The following is an 18,134-nucleotide window of genomic DNA, read 5'->3' on the forward strand; positions in this document are numbered from 1 at the left end:
CTTTTCGTAATATTTTTGAAGACATTTGGTGATACACTGTGTGCTGTAGGTGGTAGTATGTTAAATAATTGTATCCCTATGTATGTGTAACTATTTTGGTTTTTTTTAAGCCTAGTAACTGGTATGCCCATCATCTGCCTTTGGCATGTGTCATGGCTATGTACAGACTTGTGCAGTTTATAGTTTTCTTGGTTTTCCTTTATGTGCGCTTAGCTACTGAGAATAAACAGTGATGTAAGTGTCAGTATTTTTAACTCTTTGAAATAGTCTCTACATGATTCATGGTTTCTCACTCCAGTGATACACCTAATGGCCTTTTTCTGCCAAAGAGAAATTCTTTTTGCCCCCGAGGTGTTGCCCCATGACAGCACTTCAAATGTGAGGTGGCTATGAAAAAAGGCATAATAGGCATTTAGCAGTAGCTCATCCATCACACAAGTCGTGAGCTTGGGATAACTTTTTGCATACATAATTGGTGTGAGTTTCCCAGGTTAAATTTGGGTCCAGATGAATGCCAAGGAGCTTAACTGAGGAACTACAGTTGTCGTTGTTACATAGGCTGAATAGAATGTTAACAGTTTTAGAGTGGTTAATTTGTAAATCATTTGCTCCGAACCATACACTGGATATTCTGAGTTGTTCTGCACTTTTGTGCTTGAGTACGTCCAAGGTCCTATATACTGTAAGAAAGGTGGTGTTGTCTGCATATAGTATGGACTTACAAGGCATCATAGAGGATAAATCATTTACATAAATTAAGAAAAGCAAGGGTCCAAGCACGGACCTTTGTGGCACACATCGTGTTACACCCAGTGTGTTTAATTTGTTTCTGTTAAAATGTACTATTTGTTTTCTCTCACTCAGATAAGACGTGATCAGAGATAGTACCTTGCCTCCAAAACCATATGAGCAGAGCTTCTTTAATAGAATTCTGTGGTTGACAGAATCGAAAGCTTTACTTAGATTGACAAGTGTGGCATTTACAGAAAGTTTGCATTCAAATGCACACAAAGTGAAAGAAATAATATTTTCTGCTGCCTTCACAGTTGATAACATAGGTCTGAATCCACATTGAGAATCACTAAGGAGGTTGTTGGCAGATGCTTATGGATTTATAGTTGCAGATACTTCAGCTTGGAAAATTGTTCCATCATATAGAACATGCTATTCCAGCTGGAAATAGAAGAAAACACAGATAGGATTATCATAAAAACAAAACACACAATACTGACACTAAAGATATACCATAAAATTAAATTCCCTCACAATATTTACCACATTAGGCAATCCTAAGTGACAGATAAAGCTGGTTGGTTAACACATCACCTTTGAATTTTTGTGAGCTTGGTTTGAGCAACCAAGGAATGATATTCTTTATTCATATTCATATTCTTTATTCACCATTGACCACCTGAGGTGGAATAGGCAATTTACATGGATATAATATAACACTTTCCTTGAATAATATCTTAAAGCTAAATGAACATTGCAAATAGTACCCATAGATGCTAACATACACCATAACATCTGAAATGAGTGGCAATTTTTTTCCACCTAACAGTAAGTTCTAGGCGCCATACCTGTGATTTCACAGCAGCTTGAATACAAAGTTGTATTTGATGTATTTCACAACTTACATCGCCAAAGCCACTCAGCTACAATGCTTTAATCCTGTTATATCCATGATAATGAGCAATACAATGCACTGCTTGGTGCTTTATGTCCCATTGTTGAAGTATCATTTCAAATTTATAGATTTTAATGTCATCTGAGTGACACCTACTGATGACTTCACATTTCAAAATCATAGTCTTCTTGCGAAAACCTTTAGAAATATCATGAGAAGTCAATCAGATCAGACAGATCAGATCACATGTCAGTTGTGAAAGATATTTTTTCAAATTCTTCAAGTAAATTTTCAGTTTTTCTTACCAGCTTTTTGTACATATTATCATACAAATACAAAGTATAAAGAATCACAACCTTTCAACTTATATTCTGGAAGAGCAAGTCTGCGCAATCCTGCACCCTGACAAAGTTACGTGACAAGTTCTGGATGGCAATCATTTCAGAAATTACATGATCCATTTGTTGAGACTTAAGGTGTGAGGAAACACAACAATCATTTACTTGCAGACTTTGTTGCAATGTAAATTGTTGTTTAGCAGTTTTGGCTGGAGTAAACAAAACCTGTATCAATGACACAATAAAAATAGCTCCAAGAAGTTAAAAATTAATACAAAAATAAAGTTCCAAGTTGTTAAGTACAGCACATCAATAATAAGCAATATGCCCAGCTAAAGTGTCAATTGTAAGAGAAATGTTTCTGAACCAATTTGTAAATCACACTGCAGTTTATCAGTAGGGCGGTAATTTATAAATATTGGATTTTGTTCTTCATGTTACATACTAGGTTTCAGTAACTTATATACCATCATTAGTGTTAATTTTAGACCTTATGAAGGTAAAGAAGTTACTGACATCTGGTATGCAATATGGATAAAAATGCAATAAATAAATTAACATTCTACTGAGTAAATTCAATGTGATTGATAATGGTTCAGATTATAAACAGTTACATGAGTACCATCACCCTTTTATATATAAATGAAAGACAAAATTCTTAGAAATGTTTTTCATAAGCCCTTGCATCTCCAGGGGTCCAGCAGGTCTGGTCGTGTCTGCCTTCTCTGGCAGCTGGGGGTTCATCAGTACTGATGATGGATTTGTGTCCTGTGGCCAGGTAACACCATCAGTGGAAACAGAAGCCTGGTCTCTATTATCAGAGCACCTCTCTCCAGACTGCCATCATCACTGCCTTTGCCGGCATACCTCATCACAGATTCCAACATCCAACTGGCTCCATCCTTCTGTTGACAGCCAATCCACCAGTCACCCTGGGGTCCATGGTTGCTGGGGATGCCATTGGCCCATTAACTTTTGTCTGTATGTGCTGGAAACTTCTTGCATCTTTGGCTGCTGTCTCCAGTACTGCTGTGTATGCCAGGAACATCTCTTCAGTAACAGCACCATAGATGGTAGTGTCTGGTATTTCATACACAAGTAAGGAGGAGTGGAGTAATTCATCAGTTATACTCCTGCTGCCCTGGTGGATGTAAGACAAATGACTATGGCAAGTGTAGTGTGTGCTGTTGTTCAAATGGTGTGCCCGCAACTACCCAAGGGGGCCAACAGGGGCAGTTCAGTCACTGACCACCATCAATAGGTCCATTGCATGCACACAGCACTGCACCAACAAACATCTCACATGGATAGTGTCTTTATAAAGACAGGCATGGACCTCTGAACCCTCAGTTGTGAAATGTGTTCAGGCCATGTAAAACATTTTCATTGTGTTCTTGTTGCTCTCACTCCATAACCTGATAAACTGTATCCCTTTTATGGCTGAGTGTTTCATTTTGTTCCCAGTTAGAACAGAAACACCAACAGGAGAAACAGTGAACAATATTTTTATTGTTCTTATTAAATGGTTTTTCACAAGTGGACTGTCTTCTGAGTCTGAAAAAATACAGGTAATCTAGTTTTATACTGTGAAAAATACTTGACCTACTACTGACACAGTGTGTCAACAAAAACTGGTAATAAACTGTACAAAGCTGAGTGCGAACATACTGATAAAACCGCATAAGAGATCTAGTAAGCCCTTTAGCAGTTTAGAGCAGTTTTGAACTTCAAGAATACAGTAATCACAAATTTATTATATTTTGCATATTTTGATATTCTGATGGCCTATGGGTTAATATTGTAGGTTAACTCCTCACATGCACATGAAGCATTCAATGTGCAAATGGACGTAATTATACTTATATGTGGGGTTCACACTCATAAATTTTGCTGGAATCTGTTTAATCAATTGTGAATATTAATGACAGCTTTACAATATATTTATTTCCCAATGAAATTTATTGTCAATGATCTATACCAGTAATAAGATTTTCACACATACTTGCTAAAGGAAATAATGATCTGCATGTCCCTCTAGTACATATACCTTTGGCACAGAAAGAAATGAACTACACATACATTAAACCCTTTCATAATCTGTTCATGGAAATAGAATGTTTTATGGGCAACCAATTAGAAGATCAACACAGCAGCAAGACAATTTAGGGTAGTATGAAAAGCTAAAGTCTTTCTCATAATTTAGCACAACAAGACCCTAAAAATATTTCATTGAACAGACAGTAGGAGTTCTTCAAATTCAGATAAAAGCTACCTCTGCACCAGATACGAATTCTTCAAGAAAGATAAGCAGCCAAATACAAACTTGTAAATCGTTAGCATGTATCAATAAAAATACATCTTTATTTTTGAATGAAATTGGTGTCTAGTTATCTGTCTAACTACATTTGTTGGTTTAACACATTCCATGTCATCACATTTATCATTAATAAGATCTGTGATACAAGTAAGTGACATCAGCTGGTACTCAAATACTGACCTTCCTCTGTCTGTGGACTCAAGCAAATTCGAGGCCTCTTTAAAAGAAATGATAAAAGGATGACTGTTATATTTTGATTATACATACCAAATGAACACTCTTTGCCATATGTGTCTCCGTGCAAACTGCAGTAGGACATTTTTCGAGGAGTTATCTCAAATACACTGACAGAAAAAAATTGCAACACCAAGGAGTTGTGTAACATTAACAAGTTTGTAGGTGTGTTTCTACATCTGAAAGATAATTTCTATTCATATTTCACATCAGCTGCATAAGAATAGCACTAGCAGCAACACCATGAGAACGCAAATCAGGTTTCCAATAAATACATGTTGTAGGGTCATGAGCATTAGCTACTTCTGAGACTGGTCATTGTAAGTTGACGTTAGTCAAGAATGCCTTTAAGATGACAAAGATATCATTATCAATACCTCACTGAGTGAATGAGGTCATACAATGACAAGCTGGATTTTCCTTCTGCAGTATTACAGAAAGACTTGGCAGGAATGTAGCCCAGTACATGACTGCTGGCAGCAGTGGTCTTGAGGTTGTACAACTGCAAGAAGACTGAGTTCAGATGGTCATGTGGCACACTGAGAGGTAAGATCATCATGTTCAATGTATGGCTCTGGTATGTCATATTGCATCTGCAGCAACAGCTTGAGCATCAGTGGGCACCACAGTAACACAAAAAACTTTTACAAATTGCTTACTTCAAGGACAGCTCTGAGCCAGATGCACTGTAGCATGCACTTCACTGACCACAAACCACTGACATTTGCAACCTCAGTTGTGTTGAGCAAGAACCCATTGGAGGGCAGTGTGGAGATCTGTTGTGTTTTCTGATGAAAACTGGTTCTGCTCTGGTGCCAGTGATGGCTGTATGTTGGTTAGAAGGAGGCCAGTTGAGGGCCTGCAACCAAACTTTCTGTGGGCTAGACACTCTGGACCTACACCTGGAGTTATGGTCTGGAGTGTGAATTTGTATAACAAAAGGGGCACTCTCGTGGTTGTTACACACACTCTGACTGCAAAACTATATTTCAATCTTGGGGCATCATCAGAAGACAACTCCAGGGTCAGCCACAATCAGTGTTAATTGCCCCTGTATTGACTGCCCAAGTGTAACAGAGATAGAACTCTACCCCATAAAATGACATTGTGCACCTGTACAACACAATGCATGCACGTTTCTATGCCTTCATTCAACAGTCTTGTGGTTACACTCATTATTAGTGTACCTACATTTCACATTTGCAATGGCTTATATTGCACTTGCATTAACCTATGATCTTGCAATGTTAATCATATAAATATGTTACCTAGAAAAATGTATTCCCAAAATTTCCTAACTCTACATTAATTATGTATTGTGCCACAGTTTTTTTCTGTCAGTGTATAACTATTTTTTCCACAGATCTGACTGCTAATATGATTTAAAGAGAGACATTGAGGCTTGCACCATGATGTTTGGTTAAAATAAGTACATTATTTACCAGTAGTTCCAAGTTTAGAGCTTTGATGTATTTCAAGTGCAACTATAATGTAATACAACAGCAAAATACTTTGGTGTATTGTTCTGTTATAGATGCACTTTAAAATGAACTATAATTTATGCTGCCAGTAATCGTACCACCCATTTATTTCCAAATATCTCTTCCTAAAAAACTAAAATAAATGGTGACATGTAAATTTTTAAAAATTGCTATGTAAGAGTCCGTGTACACCATAACTTTTGACACTTTTCAGATTTATTGGTTATTTTTCTTTGAATGCTGTTAAGTGTAACATAGATGCTGCAATCTGAAAAATATGACACTTAAAAGTAGCACGCTATTGCTCCTCTAGATTCCATGTAGTGTGGCATCAGGGTCTTAAACACACCTTCAGTTGTGCACGTTTTAAGGAACTTTAGCAAGTATGCAACTCATATGATGTAATTGTCTTATGAGCCAAATAAATGTAAATTTGATAAATAATGTGCATGGTTCATGATGTGCACAGATAGCCTTTGCCACTCAACTAGAAGTTTACATCAGTGCCACTAGGTGATAGCACACTGCGGCAGACTTTTAACCCCATTTGCTCTGCATAAATCTTGCTAGATGATAGCATACTCCTTAGATATACTAATGCACTCACTATGTATGGTAGTAAAATTAGATTGGACATCAGTATATGTAAAAGTTGTAGTGATTGTAAACCTATTTTTTGGGTTTCTAAATGAGTTATAGTAAATTAAGTTATGAATTTTATCGTACAGTAATCCATTTGAGGCACTGACAAGGGAAACTCCTCATCACACTCTCCTCGGATTTAATGGTAAAGTGGTCCTTTGGATAGCCTGTCAAAAACTGAGTACATATCAAGCATGAAAACAGGACAAATGTGTAGTGAACTGTGGGGGAAAAAATAGAAATAGCAAATGGTCCAACCCTACAAAGTACAACATCAAGTGTAATTGAGCAGCTATGGCATCATGTCTAAGTGGTCATGGTGTTGGACTGCAAAGTGGATGAGCAGTATTCCAAACTCACTCATGCAATTTTTTTTCTTTATTCTTTTTTTTCACAAAGTTATCAGCTGTCTGTGCATTCATTGAAATGTTTGTTCTCTTTCTGTAGTCTCGGCCATTGTCATGCTATGCATTGATTATAGAATATGAGTCATGAGGTCAGAATACATCAAATACTTGTTTTTTAAGTAAAACTGCAATTCCTGCTGCCAGTTTATTTACACTCCTGGAAATGGAAAAAAGAACACATTGACACCGGTGTGTCAGACCCACCATACTTGCTCCGGAAACTGCGAGAGGGCTGTACAAGCAATGATCACACGCACGGCACAGCGGACACACCAGGAACCGCGGTGTTGGCCGTCGAATGGCGCTAGCTGCGCAGCATTTGTGCACCGCCGCCGTCAGTGTCAGCCAGTTTGCCGTGGCATACGAAGCTCCATCGCAGTCTTTAACACTGGTAGCATGCTGCGACAGCGTGGACGTGAACCGTATGTGCAGTTGACGGACTTTGAGCGAGGGCGTATAGTGGGCATGCGGGAGGCCGGGTGGATGTACCGCCGAATTGCTCAACACGTGGGGCGTGAGGTCTCCACAGTACATCGATGTTATCGCCAATGGTCGGCGGAAGGTGCACGTGCCCGTCGACCTGGGACCGGACCGCAGCGACGCACGGATGCACGCCAAGGCCGTAGGATTCTACGCAGTGCCGTAGGGGACCGCACCGCCACTTCCCAGCAAATTACGGACACTGTTGCTCCTGGGGTATCGGCGAGGACCATTCGCAACTGTCTCCATGAAGCTGGGCTACGGTCCAGCACACCGTTAGGCCGTCTTCTGCTCACGCCCCAACATCGTGCAGCCCGCCTCCAGTGGTGTCGCGACAGGCGTGAATGGAGGGACGAATGGAGACGTGTCGTCTTCAGCGATGAGAGTCGCTTCTGCCTTGGTGCCAATGATGGTCGTATGCGTGTTTGGCGCCGTGCAGGTGAGCGCCACAATCAGGACTGCATACGACCGAGGAACACAGGGCCAACACCCGGCAAGCGATCTCCTACACTGGCCGTACACCTCTGGTGATCGTCGAGGGGACACTGGATAGTGCACGGTACATCCAAACCGTCATCAAACCCATCGTTCTACCATTCCTAGACCGGCAAGGGAACTTGCTGTTCCAACAGGACAATGCACGTCCGCATGTGTCCCGTGCCACCCAACATGCTCTAGAAGGTGTAAGTCAACTACCCTGGCCAGCAAGATCTCCGGATCTGTCCCCCATTGACCATGTTTGGGACTGGATGAAGCATCGTCTCACGCGGTCTGCACGTCCAGCACGAACGCTGGTCCAACTGAGGCGCCAGGTGGAAATGGCATTGCAAGCCGTTCCACAGGACTACATCCAGCATCTCTACGATCGTCTCCATGGGAAAATAGCAGCCTGCATTGCTGCGAATGGTGGATGTACACTGTACTAGTGCCGACATTGTGCATGCTCTGTTGCCTGTGTCTATGTGCCTGTGGTTCTGTCAGTGTGATCATGTGATGTATCTGACCCCAGGAATGTGTCAATAAAGTTTCCCCTTCCTGGGACAATGAATTCACGGTGTTCTTATTTCAATTTCCAGGAGTGTATTTATCCCAAATGCATTTCACCTTTTTCCTGTTCTATGGCATCATCAGTGGGATGATTTGCTGATCTGTGTTTCCTCACATCTGGTCTGGAGGTCGCACTACCACTTTATTACTGTCACATAAGCACAACTTTGTGTTCAGACCTTATTCAAATTGTTTACCATGTTTCTCCTTGTTTCTTGTGCTGTACTATTGTTCTTTTTCCACTCAATACAACTATTTTGTCAGACATTGCTTTTTAGTCAGTAATAAAGTGGTAGTGTGACCTCCAGACCAGATGTGAGGAAATGCAGATCCAGTGAACTTTAACAAGCAGATGTAGAACAGAGTGCATTTTGTACCAAAATTTTAAACTTGTGGGTATAGAGGATGAAATAAATTAGGCTCCTCCCCTCTCCCCTACCCCCAAAGATTTCGTGACTGAGGTATGTTGGAGACAGTGGAATGAGAAATAAATACAACAGGAGAGAGAAGATAGTGGCACTGGGACACATTGTAAATCAATGAAAGAAAAGGAAATAGTGGCATAGTAACATATATGAACAGTGGCAATGAAAAGGAGATTATGAATATGCAGGCTTAACTACAACGAGAGACTAGGTAAAAGGATTTAGAATGTACTGTGTTAAAAGCACATGAATATGTTCACATGTCAAAATTTTTGGTGAGGAAGGTGGAATGCAGATTGAGGCAACTGGTTCCCCACTTTTCTGTCTGAATCTTTCAAAGAGGAACACATTTGCCTTTTCAAATTCCAACAGGAACATTTTTCTGCTGGGTCTCAGCATTATACTCAATTGATATCTGTAACTTACAATAAAATTTTGAAGATTTTATGTTTTTCAAATATATTTCACTAAATATGTAGTCAGTAGTCTTACAAGGTTAAGATACTGTTCTGAAGTAAAGCAGTGCAACATCTGCCTGTCAGACTGTGAACATTACTACACACATTAGAAGATAAATAAAATATGCAAAATGTACAAACCTTTTTTTTACAAACAATATTGATGTTACAATAATGTGAAAACAAAATAGCATCAAACATGTAATCTTTCAGTATAAAAGATAATTTATTGTTTAATCTCCAATTCCAAATACACCATCATTTCAGAAATAATAGTGTACATTGATTGATGTATGGTTCATGCATGTTAGCACACTAAAAATTAAACAAACAGTTATTTTTATGCTACTGCCAGGTAAAATTTTCATTTTTTTGCTGCAAAAAATACCTATTTGTATGCTTGTTAGTGCAGATAATTTAGTTTTTTTCATGAGTAATTCATTTTATTCAATAGAAATTTCATTTAGAAGAATGTATTTAGTCATGTACTTGTAAAAATAAATAATTATTAAATGTCTTAGCTTCCTTTCCTAATAATAATGCAGAAATAATTGATCATCACAAAAATATGAATTATATATACTATAGTCTCATTATAGGGCTTATTACATTATTTCAGATATTGGTATTTTGCAGTTTTGTATTTGGTAAGAAGTCCTTCAATTTAATTTATAAAAATATTATCTGGTGGAAGCTTCTCTCATACTAATGTTATCATTAAGATTAATTTATTTTACAACACATTTCCAACACAATTTTTGCAAAAGGTGATAATTACAAGAATGAGAAAGGACTCTCTCCCATTCAGAAATTACAGGTTCCTTCAGAAGACAGTTTTAACACTGAAAATGACAGAATATCATGCTCATGAACATAATCTTATTAATTTCATTTAATGTAGTTACAAAGTGTCATTCAAGCCTCAAACTTTGAAAATACCTGACTTTGGAGATTTAGAAGAACAATTTCATGGAATGTTTTTAAGCTGATTAGTACTATACTAAAATGAAGAAATTCTGAATAAAATCCTACAAACTGCCTGAACAGCTTTAATGAGTTTAATTATTTGTTTCAGAAATGGCCAAGCTTTTGTGAATTTTTTTATGTTTCCATAATCATATGTTGTATTGAATTGAAGCTCCCTCTTCTTTGGTAAAATATACCAGGAAATAACAAGTAATGATATTTTTTAGACACAAACATCTATGTGTCTTCATTGTAGCAGCAACATTTAATATAAGATATACACCTTTTAGAGTCAGATGTCAGTGCACTAGATCATACATATCTCAAGCTAGATACAGTACAATTTCCTTTACTACTTATTGTAGTGAGGTTATAGCTGCAAGATTGCATCTAACTCAAATATAATACCTTTTAAATCCTGCCACTTCATTCCAAGATCATACATGTGTACCAAGAGTATTGATGGCATATTTTTGACTGAAAAGTCTTACACATTTTTCAGATAATGGAACTTCACATTATTGTCTTGTTCATTCATTATTATGTAAGATAATTCATCATTACTTTCCTCACCCTCATACTAATTAATTTGTACTATCAACAACACTTAACTCTTCAGAGTGTCTTTCACAAGGTGTCCTTTGGTTCATGTGAACTATGTATTAATTTCTGCAGGCTTCTTATTAAATGTTTTTACTAGGGATTCTTTTTTCACTGGACTGTCAGCTTCCATTCCACATAAACCTTTCTTTATGGGATCTTCTTCATTTTTGTCTTCTGGTTTTGCTTCTCTCAGCCAAAATGTCTCCATCTTCCCTTTACCCTACAAGTAATGAAGAAAGTGTTTATTAGTTTTGGGCATTTCTTGACAACAATATAACAGAAAATCACATAAAATTACATGAAATGTAGCTGAAACATTTGTGAATAATTGGTGCTATAAGTTCACACACACACACACACACACACACACACACACACACACACACACACACACACACACACTCTTTATTTTTTAGGTATGTATGCATTGCTCTCTCTCTCTTCTCATCCCTTACTGGAAAGATACTTGAAGCCTGCAATACCTACATTCATTGATTTTGGAACATCACACACGACTTCAAGCAAGGAATGGATTTATGATTTTGTATCAGAAAACCAAAAACAAAAATTTTTATGTTTGTTGATAATATTGGACCAGCAAGTAAAGAGAAAGGAGATTTTATTGTGAATTCACCAGGTATATCTTCCATGAGGAATGTTGTTCTTGTCCCTGATTAGTTGCTAACTTGTTGTCAGTTTCTAATTTGGATGAAAAAGGTGTAAATGTTGTTTCTGGTAAATATGGATGTATGATTCTCAAAAGTGGTGAGTCAGTGGGTCAGAATCAAATGGCATTTATAAACTAAAAAATGTAGAAGCTATGCTGTGAGATAAGCATACTCTCACTGTTAAAAAAAAAATGAAATATGGAAGATGTATGGCACCACAGATGTGGCCATGTTAGGGTTGACACTGGACTTAAGTAATATTTACAAGGAGTTGGTATAAGGTTGAAGTGTTGTGATCTGAATCTGTTGACAAGTGTAAATTGTGTGTGCATGGTAAGATGTCAAAATTTCCATTTTCTAAGACTGGAGAGCAATGTACAACAGAGTTACTTGTCCTTGTGCTTATGGATTTATGTGGGCTCATGGAGCAAACATCACATGGTGTGGCTAAGTTCAGTGAGGCATTCTGTTATTTTCTTGAGAGTAAAAATCAGACATTTGAATTTTTCTGTTTGTTTAAAACTTGGGCAGAAAATAGAGTTGGTGCAAAGATCAAAGAAGTTAGGTCAGATGATGGCAGTGAATTTGTGAACTACAAGTTTGGTTCATTTCTCAGAGAGAATGGAATAGAACATTGGATTAGTGTGTCCTATAGTCCAAATAAGATGTTGTAGGGAGAGGACTAACAGATCAATTTGTGAGATGGAATGCTGCATTTTATTTGAATCTGGTCTACCTAAGCTGCATTGGACAGAGACATGCAATACAGCTGTTTTGATAATGAACTGTGTTCTTCACAGAGCATTTAATTGTAAGACTTCAGAGCAGTTGTGGCAGGAAAAATTACCTAGTATGAATAGTTATAGGTATTAGGTTTTCAAGCCCTTCCCCATTACCAGATCAAAATAGAAGAACATGAAGGATCAAAGCTAAAAGTCTTGTTTTTGTAGGTTATGATGAAATTACCAGAGGTTACAGACTAATTGATCCACAGAACCCAGGGAAATTCTGAAAGGCAGGAGTGACATTTTTCTGGAGATTGAGTGCATGACTGACAGCACCAGGACACCAGCTGTAAATAGTGAAGATCTCTGCATGTTCTGACAAGATAGTTTGCTGAAGGTGAGAGGCAGAGGAAGTAGCAGAAGACAGCTGTGCTGGGAGTGACAGAACCAACACAAATCAAGAACCACACTAAATCGCAGATGTGATATGTGACTTATTCATTTCATTATGTACAATTTTCAAATCATTTGATTTGATGTACAGGAGACATGTCAAGGTTTACAAGATAAACTTTTTTCACTTTTTTAAGAGAAATACAGTCAGTGGTAGACAGAGAAGAGACTGAGATGTGGTCGACAGATTCTGATGCTCCAGGAGAGGACCAGTCAGTTGGAAGAACATACTATGTACCCAAACCTAAGGAGTACCTGGATTATGTCACATACTTGGTAAGTGATTGTTCCAGTTTGGGAGAAGATCCTGTAAACTTGGAGAATGCCATGACAGTAATCAGTAAGTGGATCGAAACAGCATATCCAGAGACTCTGGGATGATAATGGCATTGAAACAGAGGATGACATGCATAAAGCTGAAATACTAAACACCTTTTTCCAAAACCATTCCACAGAAGAAGACCGCACTGCAGTATCTTTCCTAAATCCTCGCGCAAACAAAAAATGACTGACATCAAAGGAAGTGTCCAAGGAATAGAAAAGCAACTGAAATCACTCAACAAAGTCCACTGGACCTGATGGGATACCAATTCGATTCCACACAGAGTATGCAAAAGAACTTGGCCCTCTTCTAACAGCCATGTACCGCAAGTCTCTAGAGGAACAGAAGGTTCCAAATGATTGGAAAAGAGCACAGGTAGTCCCAGTTTTCAAGAAGGGTTGTCGAGCAGATGCGCAAAACTATAGGCCTATACCTCTGACATCGATCTGTTGCAGACTTTTAGATTTTGTTTTTTGCTCACGTATCATGTCATTTCTGGAAACCCAGAATCTACTCTGTAGGAATCCAAATGGATTCCGGAAACAGTGATCGTGTGAGACCCAACTCGCTTTATTTGTTCATGAGACCCAGAAAATATTACATACAGGCTCCCAGGTAGATGCTATTTTCCTTGACTTCCAGAAGGCGTTCAATACAGTTCCGCACTGTCGCCTGATAAAGTAAGAGCCTATGGAATATTAAACCAGCTGTGAGGCTGGATTGAAGAGTTTTTAACAGACAGAACACAACATGTTGGTCTCGATGGAGAGATGTTTACAGACATTAAAGTAACCTCTGATGTGCCATGGGGTAGTGTTATGGGACCATTGCTTTTCACAATATATATAAATGATCTAGTAGATAGTGTCGGAAGTACCTGGGGCTTTTCGCAGATGATACTGTAGTATACAGAGAAGTTACCATATTAGAAAATTGTAGCGAAATGCAGGAAGGTCGGCAGCGGATAAGCACTTGGTGCAGGGAGTGGCAACTGACCCTTAACATAGACAAATGTAATGTACTGTGAATACATAGAAAGATCCTTTATTGCATGATTAATGGTAATGGAACAAACACTGGTAGCAGTTACTTCTGTAAAATATCTGGGAGTTTGTGTATGGAATGATTTGAAGTGGAATGATCATATTAAATTAATTGTTGGTAAGGTGGGAGCCAGGTTGAGATTCATTGGGAGAGTCCTTAGAAAATGTGGTCCATCAACAAAGGAGGTGGCTTACAAAACACTTGTTTGACCTAAATTTGAGTATTGTTCATCAGTGTGGGATCCATACCAGGTTGGCTTGACAGAGGAGATAGAGAAGATCCAAAGAAGAGTGGCGTGTTTCCTCACAAGGTTATTTGGTAAGCGTGAGATGTTTAGCAAACTCCAGTGGCAGACTCTGCAAGAGAGGTGCTCTGCATCGCGATGTAGCTTGCTGTCCAGGTTTTGAGAGTGTGCATTTCTGGATGAGGTATCAAATATATTGCTTCCCCCTACTTATACCTCCCAAGGGGATCACAAATGTAAAATTAGAGAGATTCGAGCAGTCATTCTTCCCACAAACCATATGCAACTGGAACAGGGAAGGGAGGTAATGACAGTGGCATGTAAAGTGCCCTCTGCCACACACCGTGGGATGGCTTGCAGAGTATAAATGTAGATGTAGATGTAGATGTAGACAGAACAGTGGTATTTGGGAGCCTATGGACCCTACAAGGAGCATAAGTATTGTATATAAGAGGTGGGAATTTAAGCTGAAAAGGAATGCAGGTGGTACAGCACTCTGCCATGCTAAACTTCTTCCTAAGCGATTTACACAACGATTTACACAAAAGTTTGGTGTAGATTATTATGAAACCTTTTCACCTGTTGTGAGATGTAGTACTCATGGAGCTCTCATTAATTTACCTGTAAATCTTGATCTTAAGATTTATTTCTGATATTAAGACTGCTTTTCTGTATGGGGACTTGTGGGAAACTATTCTCATGAAGCAAACACATGGTTTATATCATAAGTGAATGACCATTTACGGCTTAAAACAGTCAGCTAGGCAGTGGAATGAAAAGGCAAAAATGTGATTTAAGACCTAGATTACATTACAGATGCTGATGAAGATTATTTATTTATTGAAAGGTCGGCTAAAAATCTTGCAATTGTTGCTTTATATGTAGATGATTTTTATGTCTTTTGTGATGGAAATGTGCCAATGGCCTAGTTTCAGTGGTAACACTGGTTCACATTAGATCACCGAAGTTCGGCACTGTCGAGCTTGGCTGGCACTTGGATGGGTGACTGTCCAGTCTACTGAGTGCCATTGGCAAGCAGGGTGCACTCAGAGCCTGTGAGACCAATTGAGGAGTTACTTGATCAGGCAGTAGTGGCTCTGGTCACGGAAACTGACAATGACCAGGAGAGTGGTGTGCTGATCACATGCCCCTCCATATCCACTTCAAGTTAAAGCTGTGGACTGAGGATGACATGGCAGTCAGTCAGTGCCATTGAGCCTTCAAGGTCTGTTCAGACAGAGTTCAGTTTTAGTAATGACAATGTAATAAAAGACAAATTGTATTAGTGGTTATCTGAGGGTTCCGAAGTTAAAGATCTAGGAAAAGTAAAGTCCTGTCTAATTATGTGTATTACTAGAAACTGGGAGAAAGGTAGAGTGGCAGCTGTGCTGAGAAATGTGTGAGCTGTAGTTCCAGCCAGCGTATACTAGAGGTGCCCGGCATCTACTGGTATGCCCATGGATTTACCATTAGGCCAAATTTTGGCAACAGTGGAAAACACATTGGTGTGTACAAGACAAAGCAGACTTCAGTGCAAGCTGAGCAGTGGACCAGTGTAGATGTGTCTCCAGGTGTATGCCTGTGGTTGCAGCAGGCCACCTCAGTTGAGATTCATGTGAGTTCCCCAAAACATGTATGGGATTATTTAGACACTACCGTCCATTTGTCCCTCTTTTTACATCATGACTAAGAAGTACACAGTGCCTCCTTGGGTCAGAAGATGGTTATGTGTTTCGTCCAATCACACATCCATCATTTTTCTTGCAGTTATATGATCAGACCATGTGCTCAATGACTGAGAACTTAACACTCTCCGGAACAGTGTTTGAGCACATCTATTGTGGAACATCTATTACTGCAATCACGCGATTGCAAGAGCACAGACTCTCATCATTAGAAAACATTGTTAAATGATTGTGCATTCCTTTGCCACAAATAAATGTACCAATGCTTGGACATATTTTCATCAGTTACTGTCACAACATACTGCACTCTGTACATAGTGGATGGGTGTGACAATAAAACCAACAATTGCACCACTAATCTGTAAGCAGTGATTCTTGCATGTTTCCACTTCATGGGGACCCGGATGTGATTTTACATTAAGCACATGGTGACGAACTCTTATCGGCTCATATGATGCAGAATCAGTAGTGGAGTCACACTGACGTCAAGTGCGAATATTACTTTGTTAATGAATGAACAATTCTGTGTTTGCTTTTAGTCAAGCATGAAAAATAATTGATCTTCAAACATTTGTTTTATTTATTTTGTTTTATTTGTGAGTCTTTTTCTGCTGAATTGTTTTTATTGTGTTCTTTCCGCTTATGCTAGAATTTTAATTTAAAGGAAGATGGCCACTTTAGAGGAACTGCGAAAGACTACAGAAGATCTACTAGCATGCACCCAGAGACTTGAGAGTGAGTTACATGCCCTACATGCACGGACTTCTTACACCTGGAGGCAGCCCTGTTATACTATGCCTCCTACTCGTGCTGGAGTAGTGGAAAGCACTAGAGGAGTGCTGGTCAGGCTGCCTCCCTCTCAGCCCTGGGAACCATTCATGTGGTTCAGCCAAGTGGAGGCCACTTCCTGAGTAACAATGTAACTTGCGACTCTGCCAGATTCAGGCATGTCATGAGCTACCTTCACTAGAACTATGTCACCAAAGTTCAGGAAATAGTTCCCGCCCCACTGACACATTACTCATATACACGGATAAAGGAAGAGCTGATCCATTAGATTTTATTACCTGAAGAACAACAAATATATCAATTGCTTGGCCAACAGGAATGCAGCAACAGGAGGCTATCTCAACTCCAGCCACCATCTATATAGCACAGACTCACTGTTGCATGCTATTTGGATGTGCAGCCTTCCATCACAGGTGTAAGCAGTCATAGCGATGCAGACTGACATGCAGCTGGATGCATAAAAGAAAAATGTAGACATGATATATGAATTGCAGTGGCAATCATTAAAACAAAGGAATTTTTCGTTGCGACAGGATCTTCTCATGAAATTTCAATCTCCTCCGTTGTGAAAACATTCTGTTGGCACTCACCTACATAAGGAGAAATGATCATCACGATAAAATAAGAAAAATCAGGGCCTGCATAGAAAAATTTATGTGCTCGTTTTACCCGGGTGCCGTTCGAGAGTGGAACGGTAGAGAGAGAGCATGAAGGTGGTACGTTGAACCCTCTGCCAGGCACTTTATTGTGAATAGCAGAGTAATCACGTAGATGTAAATGTAGATGTAGTGTGGCGAGTCTCAGACCTCAGCAGGTGTGGGGGGAGGGGGGGGGGGGGGCGAGGAGGGATTGCAAACCATGTGTGGCACAGTCCATCTGAGCAGGAGTGACGTAGGTAATTGGAGAAGAACGTATGGTAGTGCAGTTGGTGCTCTATTTCATTGTGGGTGGTTTGCCAGTACTGCCAGAAGTCAAGGTGTGATTGATCGTCATAAATGTACAGGTAACTAATGGTACATCCCTTGGCCTTTACACTAGTGAGGTTTTTGGTGGCGGGGAAATGAGTGCCCTGAGGCTGGATAATAGTCCACAGGTCGATCGAGTCCAGTGGAACATGGAGTTAGCAGGCAACGAACTGCTGATCCAGTTTCCAGACAACGCCAATGGCAACACAAGTCA

General features: G+C 39.3%; 1 protein-coding gene across 1 annotated transcript in view; it reads right to left on the bottom strand.

The window, feature by feature from the left end:
- Positions 1 to 9,426: 9,426 nt before the first annotated feature.
- LOC126365774 (soluble guanylate cyclase 89Db-like) overlaps positions 9,427 to 18,134 on the bottom strand; it is a 430,509-nt gene continuing 421,801 nt past the window's right edge. Inside the window, exon 13 of the mRNA XM_050008298.1 lies at positions 9,427 to 11,245. Within this exon, the coding sequence (XP_049864255.1) occupies positions 11,078 to 11,245 (168 nt within the window). The 3' untranslated portion in view covers positions 9,427 to 11,077. The remainder of the gene's footprint in view (positions 11,246 to 18,134) is intronic.

The sequence above is a fragment of the Schistocerca gregaria genome, chromosome 4 (assembly GCF_023897955.1).
Source record: "Schistocerca gregaria isolate iqSchGreg1 chromosome 4, iqSchGreg1.2, whole genome shotgun sequence".
In the NCBI taxonomy this organism is placed as follows: Eukaryota; Metazoa; Arthropoda; class Insecta; order Orthoptera; family Acrididae; genus Schistocerca; species Schistocerca gregaria.